Genomic DNA, 21,223 nt, shown 5'->3' with positions numbered 1-21,223 from the left:
TTCTACCAACTGAGCTTTGTATTTCTCCACCTTTCCTTCTGCATTTGTCTTCTTCTTGAACACAGATTTGCTGCCAATGGGTTTCCTTCCAGTCAACAACTCCACCAGATCCCAAGCCTCATTTTTGTGCAAAGATGCCATTTCATCAACCATGGCCTCTTTCCAGAGTTTTCCATCCTCTGAATCTATTGCTTCCTTCACAGTTCTGAGATCATCATCAGTAATAGATAAGGAAAAATTTGAACAGAAAGCAGATGGACTATACATTTCTAGTTGCCTTCTTTCTCGAACTGATCTTCTCACACCCGTAGTTTGTGGCTCTTCATCTTCTAATTCCTCCTCTGCTGTAGAGTCTGATTCTTCCTCCTTTAGCTCAAACTCTATCTTCTCAGGTTCCTTTGGTTGGAATTCATCTTTAATAACATATTTCACCTCTCTGAACACCACATCTCCGTTGTACACAACCTTCCTTGTTATTGGGTTCCAAAACTTATAACCCTTTAAAACATCCTTATACCCAATAAAGATGCACTTTTTAGATTTACTATCCAACTTGGTTATTTTCTCCTTTGGAACATGTACATATGCATCACATCCAAATACCCTCAGATGTGAAATAGAAGGTTTCTTACCTGTCCATACCTCTTATGGAGTCTTATCTTCCAATGTTGATGAAGGTGATCTGTTGACCAGGTAACATTCAGTCTCCAACGTCTCTGCCCAGAATTCTTGTCCTAACCCGGCACCGTTGAGCATGCTTCTTGCCCTTTCCATCAACGTCTTGTTCTTTCTTTCTGCAACTCCATTTTGTTGAGGTGTATATGGAGTAGTCTTCTGTCGTGCTATACCACACTTCTTACAGAATTCTTCAAATTCCTTACTGCAAAACTCTCCATCGTTATCTGTCCTCAGCACCTTTATCTTCTTCTCTGTCTAGTTTTCCACCAGAGCCTTAAATTCTTTAAACCTGTCAAAGACTTCATATTTCTTCTTAAGGAAATATATCCATGTATTCCTTGAGAAGTCATTTATAAATGATACATAGTACACAAACTTACCCAGTGATGGAACCTTCACAGGTCCAAACACATCACTGTGCACAAGCTCCAATATATATTTCACCCTCTTACCACCAAAGGGGAACCTCACCTGATTCTGCTTCCCATATACACAATTTTCATAGAAATAAAAATCGAGAGAGCTATTACTCATACCTTCTACCATACCTTTACCATGAAGTATTCGAAGGCCCTTCTCTCCAATATGTCCAAGCCTTTGATGCCATAGCATGGTCTTCTCTCCAGAGACCACTAGATTTTCTGCTCCACTTTCAGGAACCACAGAACTGTTGCACCCATCAATAATAATGCTACCTTGAAGCTTGTACAGAGTTCCAATCTAAACTCCCCGCATCAATACCAGTGCTCCCCAAACCATTTTGCAGGTATCCTTCTTGAACACTATTTTTACACCTGCATCATCCAACTTGCTTATAGAAATCAAATTTCTGGCCAATGCAGGAATATGCAGAACACCCGGAAGTGTTTTAACCCTTCCACCTTGCAACTTCAACTTTACTTTTCCACGACCAACAATTCAAGCCTTCCTGTCATCCCACAAGAAGACATCACCACCATCATATTTCTCATACTCGCAGAACCACTCTCTATGGGGAGTGAAGTGAAAGGATGCACCTGAGTCAATCAACCATGCCTCATGATCTACATGTGTACTTGAAGAAGCCAAGTGCACATCCCCACCTTCATCTGAGGTAGTTTTTGCCTCTGCAGAAGGAGCATCATCAGATCCCTTTCCTTTATCAGGAGCTTTAGATTTACAGTCTCTTTTGTAGTACCCTTCCTTTCCGCATGTCTAGCACACCACCTTTACAGGTTTTCCTGGAGATTTAGATCACTCTCTTGATTTAGATCTCCCACTTGATGACTTATTTTTGTTTCTGTTCTGGGACTATCCTCATACAAATAAGGCATCACGATTCTGGCTCTCCATATTTTTTCGTCTCATCTCCTCTGTCAGCAAGGATGAGACTATTTCATCAAATTGCAAGGCAGTTGCATTTCTACCTATTGCAATAACCAGACTATCCCATGAATCTGGTAGAGAACACAACAAACTGATGCACTTATCTTCATCTGAAATTTTAATATCAATAGATAATAACTGACTTACCACAGTATTAAATGCGTTTAGATATTTTGCCATCGAGTCTCCATCTTTCATCCTCAGGTTATACAACTTTTTCTGTAGGAACAGTTTATTCACTAAAGACTTAGATTGGTACAAAGTCCCTAACTTGTTCCACAAAGCCTTCGTTGTAGCTTCCCCTGATACATTCAGCAATACTGAATCTGAGACACAGAATCGTATTGTGCTCTTTTCCTTCTGATCCAACTTCTTCCATTCTTGATCAGACACTCCCGTTGGTTTAGTACCCAGATCTACCGCAATCCACTAATCTTTATCCACCAATAGATCCTCCATCTTGAGTTTCCACAACTCAAAACTCTAACCATTAAATTTCTCGATCTCTATCTTTCCACTGCTTGCCATCTTTTTTCACCACCAGAATTGATCTCATAGATCTCCCACTAAACAGGGTCTACCACAGGCCTGAGCAAAACCCCTTAGCAACAAAGGCGTCCCCTTGAAGCCAAAATAGCTCTGATACCAAATGTAGGTTTTAACCCTATACATAAATTACCTGCATATGAATTCTAAAACAGAGAAAATAAACAATGCAAGAGCATAACACATAAAATACATATACATAGAGATTTTCCCTTGGATCCCAAAACTAGGACTACCAGCTTGATTTTTCATTATGTTCCTTTTAATGTTACAATACATATTTATACATGCCGAAGCATCCAATACCATGGACCAAAAACCATCGCGTCTAAAACCATGGACCGAAAACCATCGCATCCAAAATCATGTGCGAAAAATCATGCACAAAACCACAGGTAGGTCCGCCCAACCTAATATAGGGTCCAAAGACAAAATTTTCCAGGGCGTTGCTCCGGACCCCATAGATTGGGGTTACCTGCTGCCCTTAAACCCCCTGTGACCCCCCCGCTACGCAATCAACGCAACAAAGGGGGGGCTCCGCCCCCCTTCTAACCCCTCGGTTAACTATGTGGGCTAGTCGTGGAAACAATATAACACAACCCAACAAGAGTGTATGGAGCCTCCTAGATGCGTTGTTGTCCATATCAAAGGAGATTCCAGGGGTTTGATGCATTAAAATTTTAGTTGGTCTCAAGGGTTGCCTAAGTGGTTAGGATGGCTCTTGGGAGTTCTGTTACTGATGCGGAAGGTCTGTGTGACGTGTTCTATCAGTTCCTCTTCCTTAATTGACAAATAGGGAGTTGAATCATATCATAGTAACTTCTCGTCATATGTTTACCCTAATTAGCCGACTACTTAGGTATATGTGGGAGGAGGGTGTTACCGAAAGTTTAGTCGCAGTTGAATCAAGTAAGTACTTCATTGTGACTAAATCTTGAGAGGGCGGTTGTTCATAAAAGGCAAACATTTTGTCAAGAAAGAGGTGGAGGGTTTACAGGTCTGTTATAGACATTTTTGGGCACTGCAACCCCAATCAAACATGTCCATAAACCAAGGGCTCCTAAGTCCCTAAAAGTGTTGTTCCATCCCCTAAAAGAACAAGGTCAACTGATTACATCATCTCCCAGAAGTTCTCCATGAAAAACTACTTAGAGCTGGTCAAAACTGGACCACCTCACCTGCTCCATGGTCAAAGTGCGATGCATCCCACCTAAATGTACACGGGAGGTGCGATGCATACTAAAAATCCCTTCTATGGGGTGCGATGGGCGAGAGTGGACAAATGGCAGAGGTATTTTGCAAGGTGGATGATCATGGAAGCTTCGAGAAACTTCTCCTGTGACACTTGCCTCTCTGAATTCGCCCAAGGATGAGTAAGAGATCATCAATCTCCAAGTGGAATCAAGAACTATCAGAGAGAGGACACTAATCAAATCCCAGAAGCTGACTCACCCCCCTGCAATCATCTATATATGGATCCCTCATCCCAGAGATCCAGAGGTTGGAATTTTGTATCTTGTAAGGAAGTGTTGTTGGTTTCTTGTTGGAATATCATAGTGTTGGGTGATCTAAGCTTTTCATGAGGTGAAAGAAGGGATTTCATGCTGGAGGATGACGCTGGGTCAGAACAATTGGTTGTAATCCTCTTTGCTATTCTTGATTATTAATAAAGTTATTCAAGTTTTCCTCCACATTCTTGTATGTTTGATGATATATGCATTTGTGTGGTCAATATACATCTGGTCCTATATTGTTTATGATTGTAGATCTCTGTTCTTCGATAGTATTATGCTGCTTTGATTCCACAGGTGCTCTTTGAAGCTGGGTAGATGAAGGAGAAGCGGCAAGGATCTGTCAGGAGAGAGGGGAACCGAGCAAGGAACCAAGTGCAAGACTGAGGTTGGTGTCCTTCATCCCACTCTTATCTACTTCTCATAAAGGAAAACGAAAGTAGTTTTAGTTTGTTTGTTTCTAAGATATCTACTAGTATTAGTGGGACTAGCAGCTCCGAGTGGACACTATATTTCCTGATAACAAAATGGCGACTCCACTGGGGAGTGAATAGATTGTTTGTTTGTCTATATTTGTTTGTTTTATAAACTTACAGACAGAGCCTGAAGTCAAGCCAGCTAGCCTTCGAATTGCATTTGCTATGCAAGTGCAAAGTAGATCAATGCTGCTTCAGTCTATCTCTGGGTTTTGTTTATAAACTGAACAATTGATGTGCAAACCTTTTAATTGCCCTAGTGGTGGCTCTAGTAACCTCATTAGATCAGCCCCTGTGATTTCTATTTACTGTACATCATTTGCTCGGCCTAAATCCTTGAACTGAGTTGCAAACTATGACTAAGAGCCAAGTAAAGTCTCGTCCTGGCACCATCGCACCCTCTCTTCAAGGAAACCAGGATGCATCGCACTTCCCGTGTGCAGTAGGTGGGATGCATCCTTGTTTCCCTGTGTTACAGGTGCAATGATAAGAAAAGGCTAATTTTACCTCCAGGTTTTGGTTTTTTTTCACTCTTTTCAACTCTATTATGGAATTTTGTTGTCTGTGATCAGTATACCACTGTGGAAACCCCCTTCCTTTCCATCATTCCACCTCCATTGTGCAAAGAACTGTGAATGTTTTTATGTATTTTTCGCCATTTTCAGTTCTCTTTTGCAAAGTAGTAGCATAGTCGTACTGTCGTCTTTTGATTTGAAAGTGTCGCAAGTGTCATTTTCAGTCAAAGAAAAGAATCCTATTGTTCTTGATGGTCGATTATACAGTTACTCTTGTATTTGATTTGAATTAGTAGTTTTTCAAGTGTTGAAAGCAGTTTTCAATTCGAAATAGTAAAGTGTCGTCATTATCTTCCTTTCGTTTTTGAAAAGAAATCTGTTAGTACTGTCACTTAGAAAAGATAATTCAGATTTGTACTTAGCGTTCTTCTTGTCATTCACACATTAAGAAAGCTAAAAACAAATACATGCATGTGAATTTTCATGTAGACTGCTTGTTGGTTTGATTTAGGACAGTGCATCTAGTGTGTGCTCTCTGCTCTATGTTGAAAGAATATCATCTCTCTTTGTTTAGTAGCTAGGATTTTCATTGCAAAAAGAAGACTAAACGATTGTTTATCATCTTAGATTGCATTTTAGGAATTGTACATCTACATCATGCGATGAACCTGAAAGGCAAATTTCTTAAGAAAGATCAACTGTAAAATAAATTTAATGAACCTAAAAACGCTTTGGAACCTAATGCACAACATCTAGAAGTCTAAGCTAGAGACGTATTCCGGCGTCGTAAAGCCGGGTAACTGTCGCTTTCACTGTTGGTTGGGTGATTCCTCCTCTTTGAGACGACAAGTGCCAGTACATACTTGTGCTCCCACGTACTGTCGAGCATATATTGGGAGACCACAATAGGCTATATCATTTATCCATAGGAAGCCGTGTCTGCCACCCTATTGATCGTAATGCACTGAACACAACATTCGGGAAGATTGACTGCCGTACCCTAAAAAGTATTCTGCAGTTTTGCGATTGGTTTGGTAATCCCTCTGTCTAGATTTCCAGAGTAGTCCCTTTCATTCCTTTTCAGACTCCTTAAAGGAAAAGGTCCATCTGAGCACTTGTCACTTCAGGCTCATTAAAAATCGAAGGTGACTAGAGTCATCTTTTGTTTTTTCTCGACTCTTAAAAATTGAAAAAACAAGTTGTGTTAAAGCGTCTAAAATTCATTTAATTCGGAAACATTTTCCCCTTTATTTTTAGTTGATCGAGTAATCCACAATCGTGGAAGAAAGTCAATTGAAACCCCGTCGTTCACGGAGGCTTACGAGTCAACCATCTTTGTCCCCAGAATCAAAACTTTTCCGGACAAAGCGAACTCGTTTAACCGGTTCGAAGTCCCTTGGCCGGGTTGGAACAAGTGTTCTGACACCCTCGGAGACTCCGGTTACTCCAAACATTTCTGGTACCCCTGCCTTTACAGAAGAAGTTCCGCAGCAACAAGAGGACAGTAGAACTGATCCTAGTGTGAGGGTAAACACTTCGACATCTGAACCGGTTCCATCCATAGCTGATTCGGAAGGTGTTGTTCCCCAAACATCAGTCGCTGCAGAATCTATACCTTCTTCGACACCGAAAATATTTTACAGACCTAACGGTCTACCTCTTCCACCCGGTTTGATTGCTATAGAAGAGATTGTGGAGGATCCACCACCTAATACTCCATCATGATTTGGAGCAGGGGTCACTCTATATCCTTCTTCATCAGAAATTAGTCTACCATTATCGAAAGTTCCTATAGAATCGCTAGGAAACCTTTTGGATAGACTAGATATGTCTGAACAACTGTCAACATCTAGGACTATGTCATCTGACACAGCAGCGGCAGAACTTCCTGCTGCTACTCCGACAATGTTCACCGGCGTACCTTCTGTCGAAACTAGCTCATAATCACTGGATGGGATCCATCAAGGGGCTGTTTCGACGGTATGGTCTATTCCCGTTTGTTCGTTCGGAATAATATCTGGAATCTCTTATGTTGAATCTCAGCAAATTGATCCTTCGCAATGTCAATTTGGGCAGTCTGGTCCTCAAAGGAAAATAATTCCCTTAAGCACCGAATTACCGCCCCCTTTCATTGTCTCCTCAAGGAGGTCAAACATACGTGAGTTCCCAACAGAATTCAGGTTATGCTTGAATTAGATCCAGTGGTTGGATGCCAATACTGCCTCAACAACCAAGAGTTGTATACTCAATGAAACAAAGTATGCCTATGTCAAATATCCCCACTACACCAGCTATTGTGATGGTGTCGCAAGTGCAAGCGTTACCTATTATATGCCAACCTCAAGTCTCTCAGGTCGCAATCCAACAACCACTTATCCCTGCGACGCCACCACAATCATCGGTTAGTGGCTCCTTAACTGGAGTAACCCAGGCTCAAACGGGTACCATTACCCCTCATCTTGATCAAACGGCTAGTATTGGGCAACAACACATGGTCTCACAACCATGGCTGGTGCAATATCAACAACCACAATTCCAACAAGTTTACCAAGGATATGAGCACCAAGTCTCTGCAAGTTATGGGCAGCCGTATATTCAAAACGGACAACATCAACCATTTCATAATGGTTACACCCATCAACCTTATTAGAGTTATCAGCATCAAATGCACTATGCTGGTATGCAAAGACCCATTGCTTAGGCAATCCCGTCTTATCCTGGGTACGCTTCGCCAAACCTGAATCAACAGTTGCCCTTCGTGGCAACTTTAGAGTTACCAGATCTAAACCGACTAACAAACAATCCAATTGCTTACGCCCCTTGGTGGCCAGCAATTCCTCACAAACTTTTGTCAGATATTCCTAAATTTAATGGAAATCCGGGTGAAGACCCGTCGAATAATGTGATGACCTTTCACCTGTGGTGTTCATCTAACACCCTAAATGATGATTCAATCAGGCTTGGCCTTTTTCGGCGAACGTTAACTGGTCCGGTAGCAAAATGGTATATCGAATTGCCTAGAGCTTCGTTTGATAACTTCAGTGCCCTAGCCACAACCTTTTTAACCCATTTTCAGTTACCTATAAGGTACGAAATGGGAACAGAACTTCTTACCAATTTCAAGCAAACGACGGCCACTCACATATCCGATCATATTCATGAGTGGCGATGTCGTCGTAGAATGGTAAAAACATATGTTCTTGATCAGCTATTGGCTGAATGGTTTATTAAGTCATTGTTACCTTCTATTACGGAAGATGTGGAAAAGGGAGGAGTTGTCATTGAAGAGCAAGTAATTGCTCGTGTGCAATATATAGACTTGATCTATACTCAGTCTGGCATGCTCTACGATAAAATACCTGATGCTCCTAGACCAAAATTTTCTGTTCCTCCATCTCCTAAATCAAACAAAGACTCTCATGCCAGGGACGAAGTGATAGGAACGACCAGCACGAAAACTGTAAAGGCTAAGTCGAAGAAAGCCCGTATGGTTTCAGGTCAAAATGCAAATGAAGAACTTCTCGCCTCGGAAGTAAATGCCGTATCGACTGACAAAGGCAAAGAAACCAAGCAACCAGGAGGCAAGAAGAAAAATAAAGGGAAGAAGAAGAAACAGGAAGAGTCGTCCCCTGAAAAATCTTCTGCAAACCCTTATGGAGATAGGAAACCAAAAAGTCCATGCCTAATAGGTGATGAGGATCATTGGACAAGAGAGTGTCCGTATAAAGCTGAGCTTAGAAAATTCTTCAAGAATTCAAAAACCTCGGCAGTATTGACTGATCCGTTTCCAAATCTAGGGACAAATCTGGTTGCTAGTGACAATGCTTCCCCTTCCCAAGTGTTAATATTGTCAGTTTCAAAGCAGCAAAATGATGCTTTGATATCGACAAGGAATAAAGATTACGGGAATCCTCAGCTGTCGGACAACAAGGCCAATGATCAACCCAGTAGTTCGACAACAACTTCGACAGAAGTTGTGCCACCCATCATTCCTGAACTAACGATAAAGCTGCCAAAGGGAGTAGTACACAAATCGACATTTAATCCTCATGCCAGAGCAGCACAACATTATAATATAGTGGAGGATCTGGCCCAATCGCCATCTGCTATGTCGACACTTGAGGTACTACAAAATTTCCCCTCCCAAAAGCAGGCTTTATTATCAACGATAGGTGGGATTGACCCAACGGGTTCAAATCTTGTGTCCTTTGATCACAAAAGATATAACCCTCAGTTACCAGCTCAACTAGCTTTCCTTATTCAAGTGAAAGCCCTCAACAAAACTGTTCATCGAACAATTATTGATGAGGGGGCATCTACATGTATTATGTCGATGAGTTGCTGGAAAACTTTAGGATCTCCACCCTTGTCGTGATCTTCGACAACATTAAAAGCATTTGATGGACGAACATACACCCCATACGGGATTTTAAGTAACTTGCAAGTCGAACTAGGGGGCAAAACAGTAGAAATAGATGTTGAAGTAATTGACGGAAACCTCGATTACAACATCCTACTAGGAAGGCCCTGGATATATGCTATGGCAGCCATTGTGTCGACCTACTTCAGAAAGATTGCATTTCCCTTTCAAGGAGGAATTACAATCGTCGACCAACAATCATTTCTCCCCAACAATTCACAAGTTATGGGAAGCATTCCGATGATCCACGGAAGTCCTCATTCGCTTCAAAATATCGAAGTAGGCCTACTAAAAGACCCTACATTGATGGGTACTTTTGCCCTACCACCTCCAAAAAATCTGGTGGAAGTGGCCACGGTGGGAACCTACAATATGATATCTTCTAGATTCAGAAGATTCCTGAACATTTTGTCAACATGGATCATCGCCCTAATAGAAATATTGTAGCAATCAATTTTCTTGGCCTGGGGGGAAAACTCAAGTCAACACTCATCGAGTGTTTGGATAAATAGGTCTAACGAATATGGCACTTCTTCAAATCCTTGGTCGCATGTACACTCTACAGATGAAGGAATCATTCAATCAATGATAATAGGAGAGGCACCATGGGAAGATTACCACCATCGTTCCCATCTTCTGGATTACCACGAAGATTATCCCAGCAACCTTAATCATCCTTCAGTTTTTGATTTTCTATCAAATACTGTAAATACAGTGGATCCTGAGGATAGTTCTTTTCCCGTGTCAACCTCATTAAAAAATGAAACAACTCCCTTTCCAAATCGAGTCTTTGATTACAATCTCGTAAAATCCAAATCGAGTCTTTCAAATATCTCGAAGGTAAACCTTCATTCCAACCACCATGTTGAATGCAATGAAGCTTGGGTGACATGCACCTCGATTTTCATTATTATGCTGGGGGCGTGCAAACTTATCACGAGCAGTGTTACCGTATGGTTCAAGCTTGTTAAAAAATAAACCTGCAATGAGCAATTTTAACGTGGAATTCAAGCTCGTTAAAAAATAAACATAAGCAATGAGAAAACGTTCTCCCAGAGTTTAAGCTCATTAAAAAATGAACCAATTCCTGGTAAATAACCATTTTTAATGCATTATCATCAGCTTTTGAGCCTTGGTCGTGTTCTCATCATCACCTCCACTCTGTTTAGCCGATCATTCACCTCCATTTGATTGTTTACCCCTTTTGAGGAACAGTTGCGAAGAGTGATCCTGTTAGCAATCCTCGTGACACTGCTGTGACTGGAAAATTCCAAACCTTACTTGGAATCAGCTACTACCCGATATTATCACTTGTTCCTCAAAAAACGAGTCTCCTTTAAGCTCTTTTCAACTGACTCGTAAAATATGAAAATATTGCCAAGCGATTGGCCTAACAACTCGTTAAAGCGACCGAAAGTGCTATCCCTCCTCTAGATTTTAATATTTTTGGACCTGAGGGATTATTATACAAAAAGATCGAGCGCTTGTCTTGTTCGGCTCGTTAAAATTACCGAAAATTCATCCCTTTTGTATTATTTTATACTTTTTCGGACTTAAGGGATTATATGACGAAAAAGGATCATTGGAGTTTCCTTTAAGTCCCTTTTCAGACTCTCTAAAATTGAAAAGGACTAAGTTATCTTTGTCGTTAAACTCGTTAAAACTGAATAGCGACAAACTTGTCCATACAGACAAGAACGAGTTTCACTATCACTAGGCTCATTAAAATATAGCGATGGGTTTTCCCGAAGGGAAAATTATAGAACAAGCATATGTTATCCTCCTCAAGCTTGACAAAAATAAAGAGGTACTAGTCAGCAATGACTGGGGAAAATTGGGAAGAAAACTTGAAGAAACTTTATTGGTAGCAAGTCGCTCTTGAACATCACACTTTCACTCCGCATCCGAGTCGGGTTGGGTTGTTCCGTTCATTGGTCATATCACCATTGGTCCATCACACCATCGACATTTGGGGTTAACGCTACCAATCCATCATGTCAGTGTCATTGGTATGTTCAAGAGAAGTCGCTCAGAGAATTCACCTGTGTCTCATCCACTGCAATACATTCACGCTCCATTCTTTCATGACCGCCACCCTGAACCCTGTAACATCAGATCGTTTTCACCTCCAAAATCATTTACTCCGTTCCGTGTCTTAGATGTGGGATTCATTAAGGCCCTCCTACAACGAGTCACTTCTTGTCGACATCAGCTCATTATCCAAGAAGTTGACTTAGGAACAACCCTTTCAGTACTTTGAAGCTTGCATGCCTCAATGGCAAGTTTCTCACTTCCGGCAACAGGTTTACATCAATGGCCTTCGACTGAAAGATTTTGCGTGGTGTTCGACGCCAAGTCCCTTATTCACACCCCGCGAATTGTACTGTAGTACCTTGAGGGTCATCATCATTATCGGTGATTCCTCTCGCGCTTGTTAACAACTTACATCATTGGCTGGTAATCAGGCGATGTCTTTCCATGTTCGACTCCAGAACATCTTTCACATGGATCGACTTGTACTCCGAGTGAAGATTGAACGAGTTTGAAGACCTCGGATCTAGTTTCATCCATTCGGGCTGCGATATATTTAGGAAAATAAAGACATCAAATGCACATTGTTGCTACACAGATGATCATCCGAATCAAAGGATGATGATTCTATCAGGATCGTTAGTTTCCCGCACAGACGGTTGTCTGTCTTATGTACATAGAAATGAATTTATAAAGCTGAGCATGGGAATGCCCACCTCAGCTAGATCATGAAAAATATTATGAAGATAATGTATTGTATTGTATCTTATTACAGGTCGCCTTCCAGTTCGAAAAAACTTCGGATCCTCATGATAAAGCATTTCACCCGATATCAAAAGATTAACGACCTCATGCTTTAGGGGGCAACCGCTATAGACATTTTTGGGCACTACAACCCCAATCAAACATGTCCATAAACCAAGGGCTCCTAAGTCCCTAAAAGTGTTGTTCCATCCCCTAATAGAACAAGGTCAGCTGATTACATCATCTCCCAGAAGTTCTCCATGAAAAACTACTCAGAACTGGTCAAAACTGGACCATCTCACCTGCTCCATGGTCAAAGTGTAATGCATCCCACCTAAATTCACACGGGAGGTGCGATGCATACTAAAAAGCCCTTCTATGGGGTGCGATGGGCGAGAGTGGACAAATGGCAGAGGCATTTTGCAAGGTGGATGATCATGGAATCTTCCAGAAACTTCTCCTGTGACACTTGTCTCTTTGAATTCGCCCAAGGATGAGTAAGAGATCATTAATCTCCAAGTTGAATCAAGAACTATCAGAGAGAGGACACTAGTCAAATCCCAGAAGCTGACTCACCCCCCTGCAATCATCTATATATGGATCCCTCATCCCAGAGATCCGGAGGCTAGAATTTTGTATCTTGTAAGGAAGTGTTGTTGGTTTCTTGTTGGAATATCATAGTGTTGGGTGATCTAAGCTTTTCATGAGGTGAAAGAAGGGATGTCATGCTGGAGGATGACGCTAGGTCAGAACAATCGATTGTAATACTCTTTGTTATTCTTGATTATTAATAAAGCTATTCAAGTTTTCCTCCACATTCTTGTATGTTTGATGATATATGCATTTGTGTGGTCAATATACATCTGGTCCTATATTGTTTATGATTGTAGATCTCTGTTATTCGATAGTATTATGATGCTTTGATTCCACAGGTTCTCTTTGAAGTTGGGTAGACGAAGGAGAAGCAGCAAGGATCAAAGGATGATGATTCTATCAGGATCGTCAGTCTCCCGCACAGACATTTGTCTGTCTTATGTACATAGAAATGAATTTATAAAGCTGAGCATGGGAATGCCCGCCTCAGATAGATCATGAAAAATATTATGGAGATAATGTATTGTATTGTATCTTATTACAGGTCACCTTCCAGCTCAAAAAAACTTCGGATCCTCATGATAAAGCATTTCACCTGACATCAAAAGATTAACGACCTCATGCTTTAGGGGGCAAGTGTTATAGACATTTTTGGGCACTGCAACCCCAATCAAACATGTCCATAAACCAAGGGCTCCTGAGTCCCTAAAAGTGTTGTTCCGTCCCTTAAAAGAACAAGGTCAACTGATTACATCATCTCCCAGAAGTTCTCCATGAAAAACTACTCAGAACTGGTCAAAACTGGACCACCTCACTTTCTCCATGGTCAAAATACGATGCATCCCACCTAAATGCACACGGGAGGTGCGATGCATACTAAAAAGCCCTTCTATGGGTTGCGATGGGCGAGAGTGGACAAATGGCGGAGGCATTTTGCAAGGTGGATGATCATGGAATCTTCTAGAAACTTCTCCTGTGACACTTGCCTCTCTGAATTCGCCCAAGGATGAGTAAGAGATCATCAATCTCCAAGTGGAATCAAGAACTATCAGAGAGAGGAAACTAATCAAATCCCAGAAGCTGACTCACCCCCCTGCAATCATCTATATATGGATCCCTCATCCCAGAGATCCAGAGGTTGGAATTTTGTATCTTGTAAGGAAGTGCTGTTGGTTTCTTGTTGGAATATCATAGTGTTGGGTGATCTAAGCTTTTCATGAGGTGAAAGAAGGGCTTTCATGCTAGAGGATGATGTTGGGTCAGAACAATTGGTTGTAATCCTCTTTGCTATTCTTGATTATTAATAAAGCTATTCAAGTTTTCCTCCACATTCTTGTATGTTTGATGATATATGCATTTGTGTGGTCAATATACATCTGGTCCTATATTGTTTATGATGTAGATCTCTGTTCTTTGATAGTATTATTCTGCTTTGATTCCACAGGTGCTCTTTTAAGCTGGGTAGATGAAGGAGAAGCGGTAAGGATCTTTCAGGAGAGAGGGGAACCGAGCAAGGAACCAAGCGCAAGACTGAGGTTGGTGTCCTTAATTCCACTATTATCTACTTCTCATAAAGGAAAATGAAAGTAGTTTTAGTTTGTTTGTTTCTAAGATAGTTACCAGTCTTAGTGGGACTAGCAGCTTTGAGTGGACACTAGATTTCCCGATAACAAGGTCTCTTTCCAAAAAACTCTAAACTGGACAAGTGCAACTCGATGCTAAGGAAAATAGAATAGAGGTTGCTAGCGACCCCAATGAGTGGGAATTCAAGAAAGGCTTAGTTTCTGGAACAAAAAATCTTATATGAATCCATGGTGATGACAGTATTCATCTGCAATGTTCTCATGGATGTTTTATCATTCAATTTGAAACGGTGCATATGGGTCATTTTTCATCAGCGTCGGTGCTTCATGGGTTGTATCGTAAACTGAAGGAAAAAAATGATAGGAGAGGAAGCAAAGGTGCTCGGGATTCATTACAAGAGGAGCTTGACAACGTGGAGATGACAATATGACATTTGCACGATGTGGTGAACAGATGATAACTCGCTGCATAACCCACATTCTTATGGAGGATCTCATTCGAATCTAGAGTTCCACATGTTAATATGCAACATGCCCATCTCTGCAAAAGTCGTTTTTTCATACCATGATATTCGCGGAGCTATGGAGGCCCCAATCAAATAAGGATTCTAGCGCGTAGCAGTGTACACATAGAAAAATGTCATGGGTGTACGTCAAGACATATGTCAACTAGAGATGAAAAGGGTAGACGAATGCTTAGCCTGACCAATTTCAAAAAAATACACCTTTGGTGTAATTAAACAAAATAAAAATTGCAAACAAAATTAAAATAGAAGAAACCATTACTATAAAAAATTCACACTATAATTATAGTATAACCATTAAATTTAATAGCCATTTAACCATTTAACTTATGCCGCCACCCAAGTAATTTATATAAATAGAAATAATATTAAAAATGGCTATTACAACAAAAGAAATGTAACGACGACTCTGATTCTCACATTGAAGAGAATGATATAAAGGTTGTTCGTGTTGTCATCCTATCCTCCAACTTAATGCTCAAGAAATCCCCTATCGTGTAAGTTGGCCAAGGCATCTTCTAAGCACTGATTCATAGGCGTAAACGAAAGGCCCAAATCCTTCAACTTTTGATTGGAGAACTTGTATGGCTGCTTCCTTGGATTTTTCTCGTCTGAGCACCTGCGTGCATGAAGTTGCAAGTTTCATTTATTTTCTATGTTTCTAAATATATCATAGTTTGACAGAACACAAAGTGAAATATGTTTTATGTGAGAGTTTAGTGTGTAGGTACTTGGTAGGGTGGGAACAGCGAGGGCACTCTCTGGCCAACATGTGGACCAGGTCTGCTCGATGGAGGTTGCATTCTGCGCACAGATATCTTTGCCCACTGGCTGAGGGCGTTTCATAAACTAAAATGTGAGCCTTTGCCACGTCCCTCACGTCTACATATACCTGTGTTAAGTTTGCATACGTCTTAGCAGATCCTGATCATCAACCAGATTTATGAATATTAATTAAATCATTAAAAACCATCTATGCAAATTACTAACGAACTGACTATAACATATACATAAATTATAAACATTACCCACCTGTCAAGTATTTCATAATATGAGCAGTGCTGGGGTTCATGGCGTTCTGCAACAAGGGACCTAAAACCAGGCCTGGATTAATCACCACAAGCTCTAAATTCCTTCTCTCGGCAATCTCCCATGCGGATTTCTCTGCCAAAGTTTTTGCATAGCAATACCAATTCTGTAATGCATGAGAGAGTCCAATTAGTTATCATTCCATGATTTGCATAAGCCGATTCAACCTCTATCTGTAATAATTGATAAAAGAACTGTTGTTAATTAATACCTTGGTCTGTATGCAGTAGTCCAAATCGCTCCAGCAGTCATCATTGACTATGGCAAGTGGTTCTCTGTGAGGATCCATGTAAACTGCACCGATAGAAGACGTAAAGACAACGCGCTTGACCCCTGTTTCTGAGCAAGCCTCCATTACATTCTTCATCCCTTCTGTAGTCAAGTCTATAACTTTCTCCTTCTTTCATTAATTATCAAAACAATTATTAAAAATATCTAATGATATCATAATTGTCGATGGTTGTTTAGTGCCATTCTCAGCTGAAACCAACTGCATGGAATTGGAATTATGACGAGAATTGAAAGAAGCGATGAAGTAATTACAGGGTCGTCGTTGATAACGGCAGCCATGTGAAAGACACCATGGCAACCTCGAATAACTGTAAGCAAGCTCTGGTAATCAAGAATATCAGCTTTGACAAGCTCAAGCCTCTCCTTTGCTCCTTCCAACTCTCTCAAATGCTCATACTTCCCCCCATCATCTACACTCATGTCAAATCTCTTCAGAAACTCTACTTCCAGATATGATGTAAGAGTATATATCAACATACATATTCCATGCAAAAACAAATAATATAATTAATTCATGTGATGTGGTAAGAAAACTGGTAATTAGTGGATATACCAGCTGGGTTGGTGCGAACTGCTCCTCTGACAATATAGCCTTTGGTGAGGAGAAACTTGATAAGCCATGAGGCAATGAAACCCCCTGCCCCAGTCACACAAACTATTTCATCTCTATTCTTACTTGGTGTTATGCAACCAAATCACAAAATAGAAGAAAAGATAGAGCAACGACTTCAAAATCAGCCTCTTCGAGGGGGAAACCTCCTTTACATTACATAAATGAACAATTCTTGGATAATACAAATGACAAAACCTCCTTTCTATATATAGGAGTCTAAGGGGTCACAACATAATCAAAGCTGAATAACAATAATAATATAAGGGCACAACAATAATAATAGTGGGCTTCTATGGGGCACAATAATAACAATAGGGGCACAACAATAAAAATAAGGGATACAATGACAATAATAATGGGGGAATCACTAGTATTATAGGGACCTAACATGCCCCTCTCCTTCAAAAAAATGTTTTCCTCAATGCTTGCATAGTTCGGGATGTTTCTATATAAAATTCTCATCCTTCCATGTGGAATCTTCAATGGGTAAGTTCTTCCACTTGATGAGATACTCCAAAATTGATCAATTCGTAGTTGTCGAGTTCTTGTTTTTGTGACTGCTTCACATTCCAATAAGATTTTTCCTTCCTCGTTAAGTTTTGGAAATATTGTTTGAACTGGGAGCTTGTCACCTATAAACTTCTTTAAGCATGAAACATGGAAAACTGAGTGCAATTGGGAAGCTACAGGAAGCTCCAATTTCTATGCCATAGTACCAACATTTTTCAACACCTTGTACTGACCATAATACTTTAGTGATAATTTATTATCCTTGTTAGCTTGCTTGAGGGACATTTTTTCATATGATTGTAGTCGTAGAAACAACCAATCACCTACATCAAAACTTCTTTTGTTGCGATGTTGATCAGCCTGTTGTTTCATTCTATTCTACACCAAAGTGAGGTTATCCTTTAAGAGTTGGAGAACTTGTTGTTGATGCTCGAAGTGATCTTCCACTGCTTGAACCTTAGAATTTTCTTTTAAATATGATGTTATGGATGGTGGATGATATCCATAAAGTGCCATAATGGGGTAATTTTTGCTGTAGTATGGAAGGAAGTGTTGTACCGCCATTTAGCCAGAGGCAACCATTTGACCCATTGTGTTTGTTTATTAGATACAAAGCAACAAAGATATCCTTCCAAACATTTTTTTACTATCTTAGTTTGCCCATCACATTGAGGATGATAAGATGATATCTGAGATAACTGAGTACCAAGACAAGAAAATAATTATGTCCAAAAATTTCCTGTGAAAATGGGATCTCTGTCACTTACAATAATCTTTGGGTTTTCCTGTAGATTTTTAATTGTTTCCATAAATGTAGTAGAAATTGTACTGGCTTTAAATGGATGAGATAAAGCACAAAAGTGTGCATACTTGGTAAGCCTGTCAACTACCACCATGATGACACTCTTTCCTTCGGACTTGGGTAAAACTGTGATAAAATCCATTGAAACCTCCTCCCAACGTTGGATTGGAATAGATAAAGGTTGTAACATTGCTTGCTGGAAATTGGCACCAACATTTTTAAGACCAAGTGGTATCTTTCTATAAGCATATGTTCCTCATGGGAAAATAAAGGTGATCTTATGTTGATCTTCTAGTTTGGTCTTTATTTAATTATAGTCACAAAATACATCAGTAAAGGACATGATAACGCTTTTAGCATAAGAATTAAGAATCTAATCGATGAAATGGGTTTGGTAATTATCCAAATTGAGATCCCTATAGTCAACACAAAACCTAATCATCCCTTGCTTCTTAGTGAACAAAATAAGATTAGAAACTGACTCCATCAAGAGTACCAGATAGATAAAACCAACATGTAATTTTTTTTGGACCTATGCTTTAAAAGAAATTTCTTTAAGAGAGGTTCATTGGCTTGAACCTTTTCCAAAATGAGTTGGCTCTGTCATATATCTTAATCTCATGTTCAATGATCCAAGGGTAAATTCCAGGAATTTCTTCATAAGACCAAGTAAACACATTGTGGAATTCTTTAAAATGGGTGGTGTAAATTTTATTTTTTTAGGGAGTATATTCAACACCTGATCCATAAAATATTGTGGATATTCCATTGAGTTTACCATAACAAATATGATAAATTATAGTTAAAAGTCGAAAACTACAATATGAGGGTTTATTTCTATCTATATTTATAAATCTGTAAATTATTGTTTATTGCGTATGCATGTAAATTATAATTATGCATAAAATAGAGAAAAACAAAATAAAAACTCAAAAACCATGATTTGACAAAATATATAACATGGGAAACCCTTTGTGGAGAAAATTTAGGTGGAAGGTGAGGTTGCTTGGCTCCGTTTCTCTGAATAAAAAGATGGCTGCAAATACAAAGAAGTAAATGAATATGGCCCATGGGCTACTAAAATACAAAAATATTTTATGTGTTCTCTCTCCCTTTTCCTCTCGGCTAATTTTTTCATTCTTGGAACAAGATACACTCGAAAAGAATGTAACCCCTTTTCCTCCTAGTGGCCCAGTTATAACACAACCCGATAACCTACTAGTGGTTAGATCTGACTCCTTCAACTCTTAACTAGAGTTAAAATATGGAATCTTCTAGATTCTTATTGATAAATATCACGTGGCTAGCCCCTTTTTCATGAATAATGGGGTCTGATGTGGCATCCTCTTGAATTATGGAGGTCAAAACAGGAGGGTCAACTTCAGAGTGACATAACTTTTGCATACAAACTTTAATTGAGGCGATTCTTGTGCCATGGGAAAGGTCTCTATGTGTAGAATATGAAGAAAAGCTACTGTGCTAAGGTGGAAAAGTCTTACCACACCCCCCCCCCCCCCCCCAACCAAAAAAAAAAACCATTTTATGCCTCAAAATGCTCCCGAAAGGTTTTAGACCCCAAATATTCCAAACTGGGTCCCGCTGGTAAAAATGGTCCTATGAGCCGATTCCTTCACTTTTTCCACTTTAAAAGAATTGAGATGGATGAAAAAAAAGTATAATTATCCACTCCATATTAACACCAATCATAATATTTTCCATAAGACCTGATTTCTTATCAATGTTGATGGGTATAGTTTTCGATATGTTTTCCAAAGTCCCCTCCAAGAAAACACCATGTAACATGATGGGAGATTGGGAACTCTTAGTAGAGCCATAGGAAGATATGATTTTGGGTGACTCGTCCAATGATTATATGTAAGGAAGGAAGGAAAAATGATGGTGAAGTTCCTCTCAAGGACAACTAGTAATACACATAACCTCCATAATAACTTCATTGGTGGGAAGATTGTGATCAAGGAAGTCGTAAGAATGTGGATGGTCAACAACCCATATGGGAAAATGATAGTAATTGAGTTCTTCCATGTAGGTTTCACTTGATTCAGTATGATCCAATGCCAACTGGATCTTGCGATAGAAATCTCATCTAGAATTAAAGGAATTTGTTCACCATACAAATCTACATATGAAGGAGAGGGCACTACCCAAGGGTCAAGTGACTAGTGAGATGCACTAGTGATAGAAGACACCATATATAGGGCATAAAGAGTAGTAGATAAAACATCAAGCAAAGACATAGGGAAAACACATTAGTGATGAGCTCTTAAACAATCGTGCACCAACGTTATAACAACATGGAGGGTTATCCCCAGTAAATGGTAGTGTGGTGCTCATAATGGTTAATTTGGTTGTTGATTTACAATAATTGAGTTGAAAAATGGTAAAAAAATTTCCTTTGTGGGGAAAGTGGAGAATTTGAAAGATGGATGACATAAAAATAGTCATAGTGTAAAACAAACTATCTCAAAGGATCAACTTATACTGAAGAGGGGTATTAACAACTTCAACATTAACGAGAACAATTCCCCCCCTAACTCAATGGAAAATACTGAAACGACACCTTGAGGTAAAATGGTGCAAGAATCAAAGTCCTGAAGGGTAGTACTTGATTGAATGAGTGCTAGGGAACCAAGAATTTTCTGGAATGATGAAGCCATATTACAAGTGGAGGAACTTGGGCTAGATTCTTAACAATACTATAGATTTGGGTAGCCCTAGCATTGGGGTTGTGTGTTAACTTATGGATAAAACCCATAGGTGGGTGAAATACTGGCTCCAAATCCTTATTGAGCATGAGAGGTTCATTGGATGAAGTGGGGATGATCAAGTCCTTAGATGAAGAACTAGTCTAAGGAGTCTCATATATATATATATATATATAGATATATATATATATATAGATATATATATATA

At 39.8% G+C, this 21,223-nt stretch overlaps 1 protein-coding gene across 1 annotated transcript in view; it reads right to left on the bottom strand.

Moving 5' to 3' along the window:
- Nucleotides 1-15,458: 15,458 nt before the first annotated feature.
- The window catches only part of LOC149234121 (cinnamoyl-CoA reductase 1-like), a 59,539-nt gene continuing 53,774 nt past the window's right edge, over nt 15,459-21,223 (bottom strand). The window contains exons 2-7 of the mRNA XM_089368162.1: nt 16,921-17,038; nt 16,620-16,777; nt 16,288-16,473; nt 16,020-16,182; nt 15,719-15,911; nt 15,459-15,606 (exon numbers count right to left, since the gene is read on the bottom strand). Coding sequence (XP_089224288.1) covers nt 15,459-15,606; nt 15,719-15,911; nt 16,020-16,182; nt 16,288-16,473; nt 16,620-16,777; nt 16,921-17,038 — 966 coding nt within the window. The remainder of the gene's footprint in view (nt 15,607-15,718; nt 15,912-16,019; nt 16,183-16,287; nt 16,474-16,619; nt 16,778-16,920; nt 17,039-21,223) is intronic.

The sequence above is a fragment of the Pinus tabuliformis genome, chromosome 8 (genome assembly GCF_031772625.1).
Source record: "Pinus tabuliformis cultivar Carrire ecotype Pingquan chromosome 8, CPIR1, whole genome shotgun sequence".
Classification (NCBI taxonomy): Eukaryota; Viridiplantae; Streptophyta; class Pinopsida; order Pinales; family Pinaceae; genus Pinus; species Pinus tabuliformis.
The sequence above is the reverse complement of the archived record's forward strand: the minus strand, read 5'-3'. Positions and strand labels throughout refer to the sequence as shown.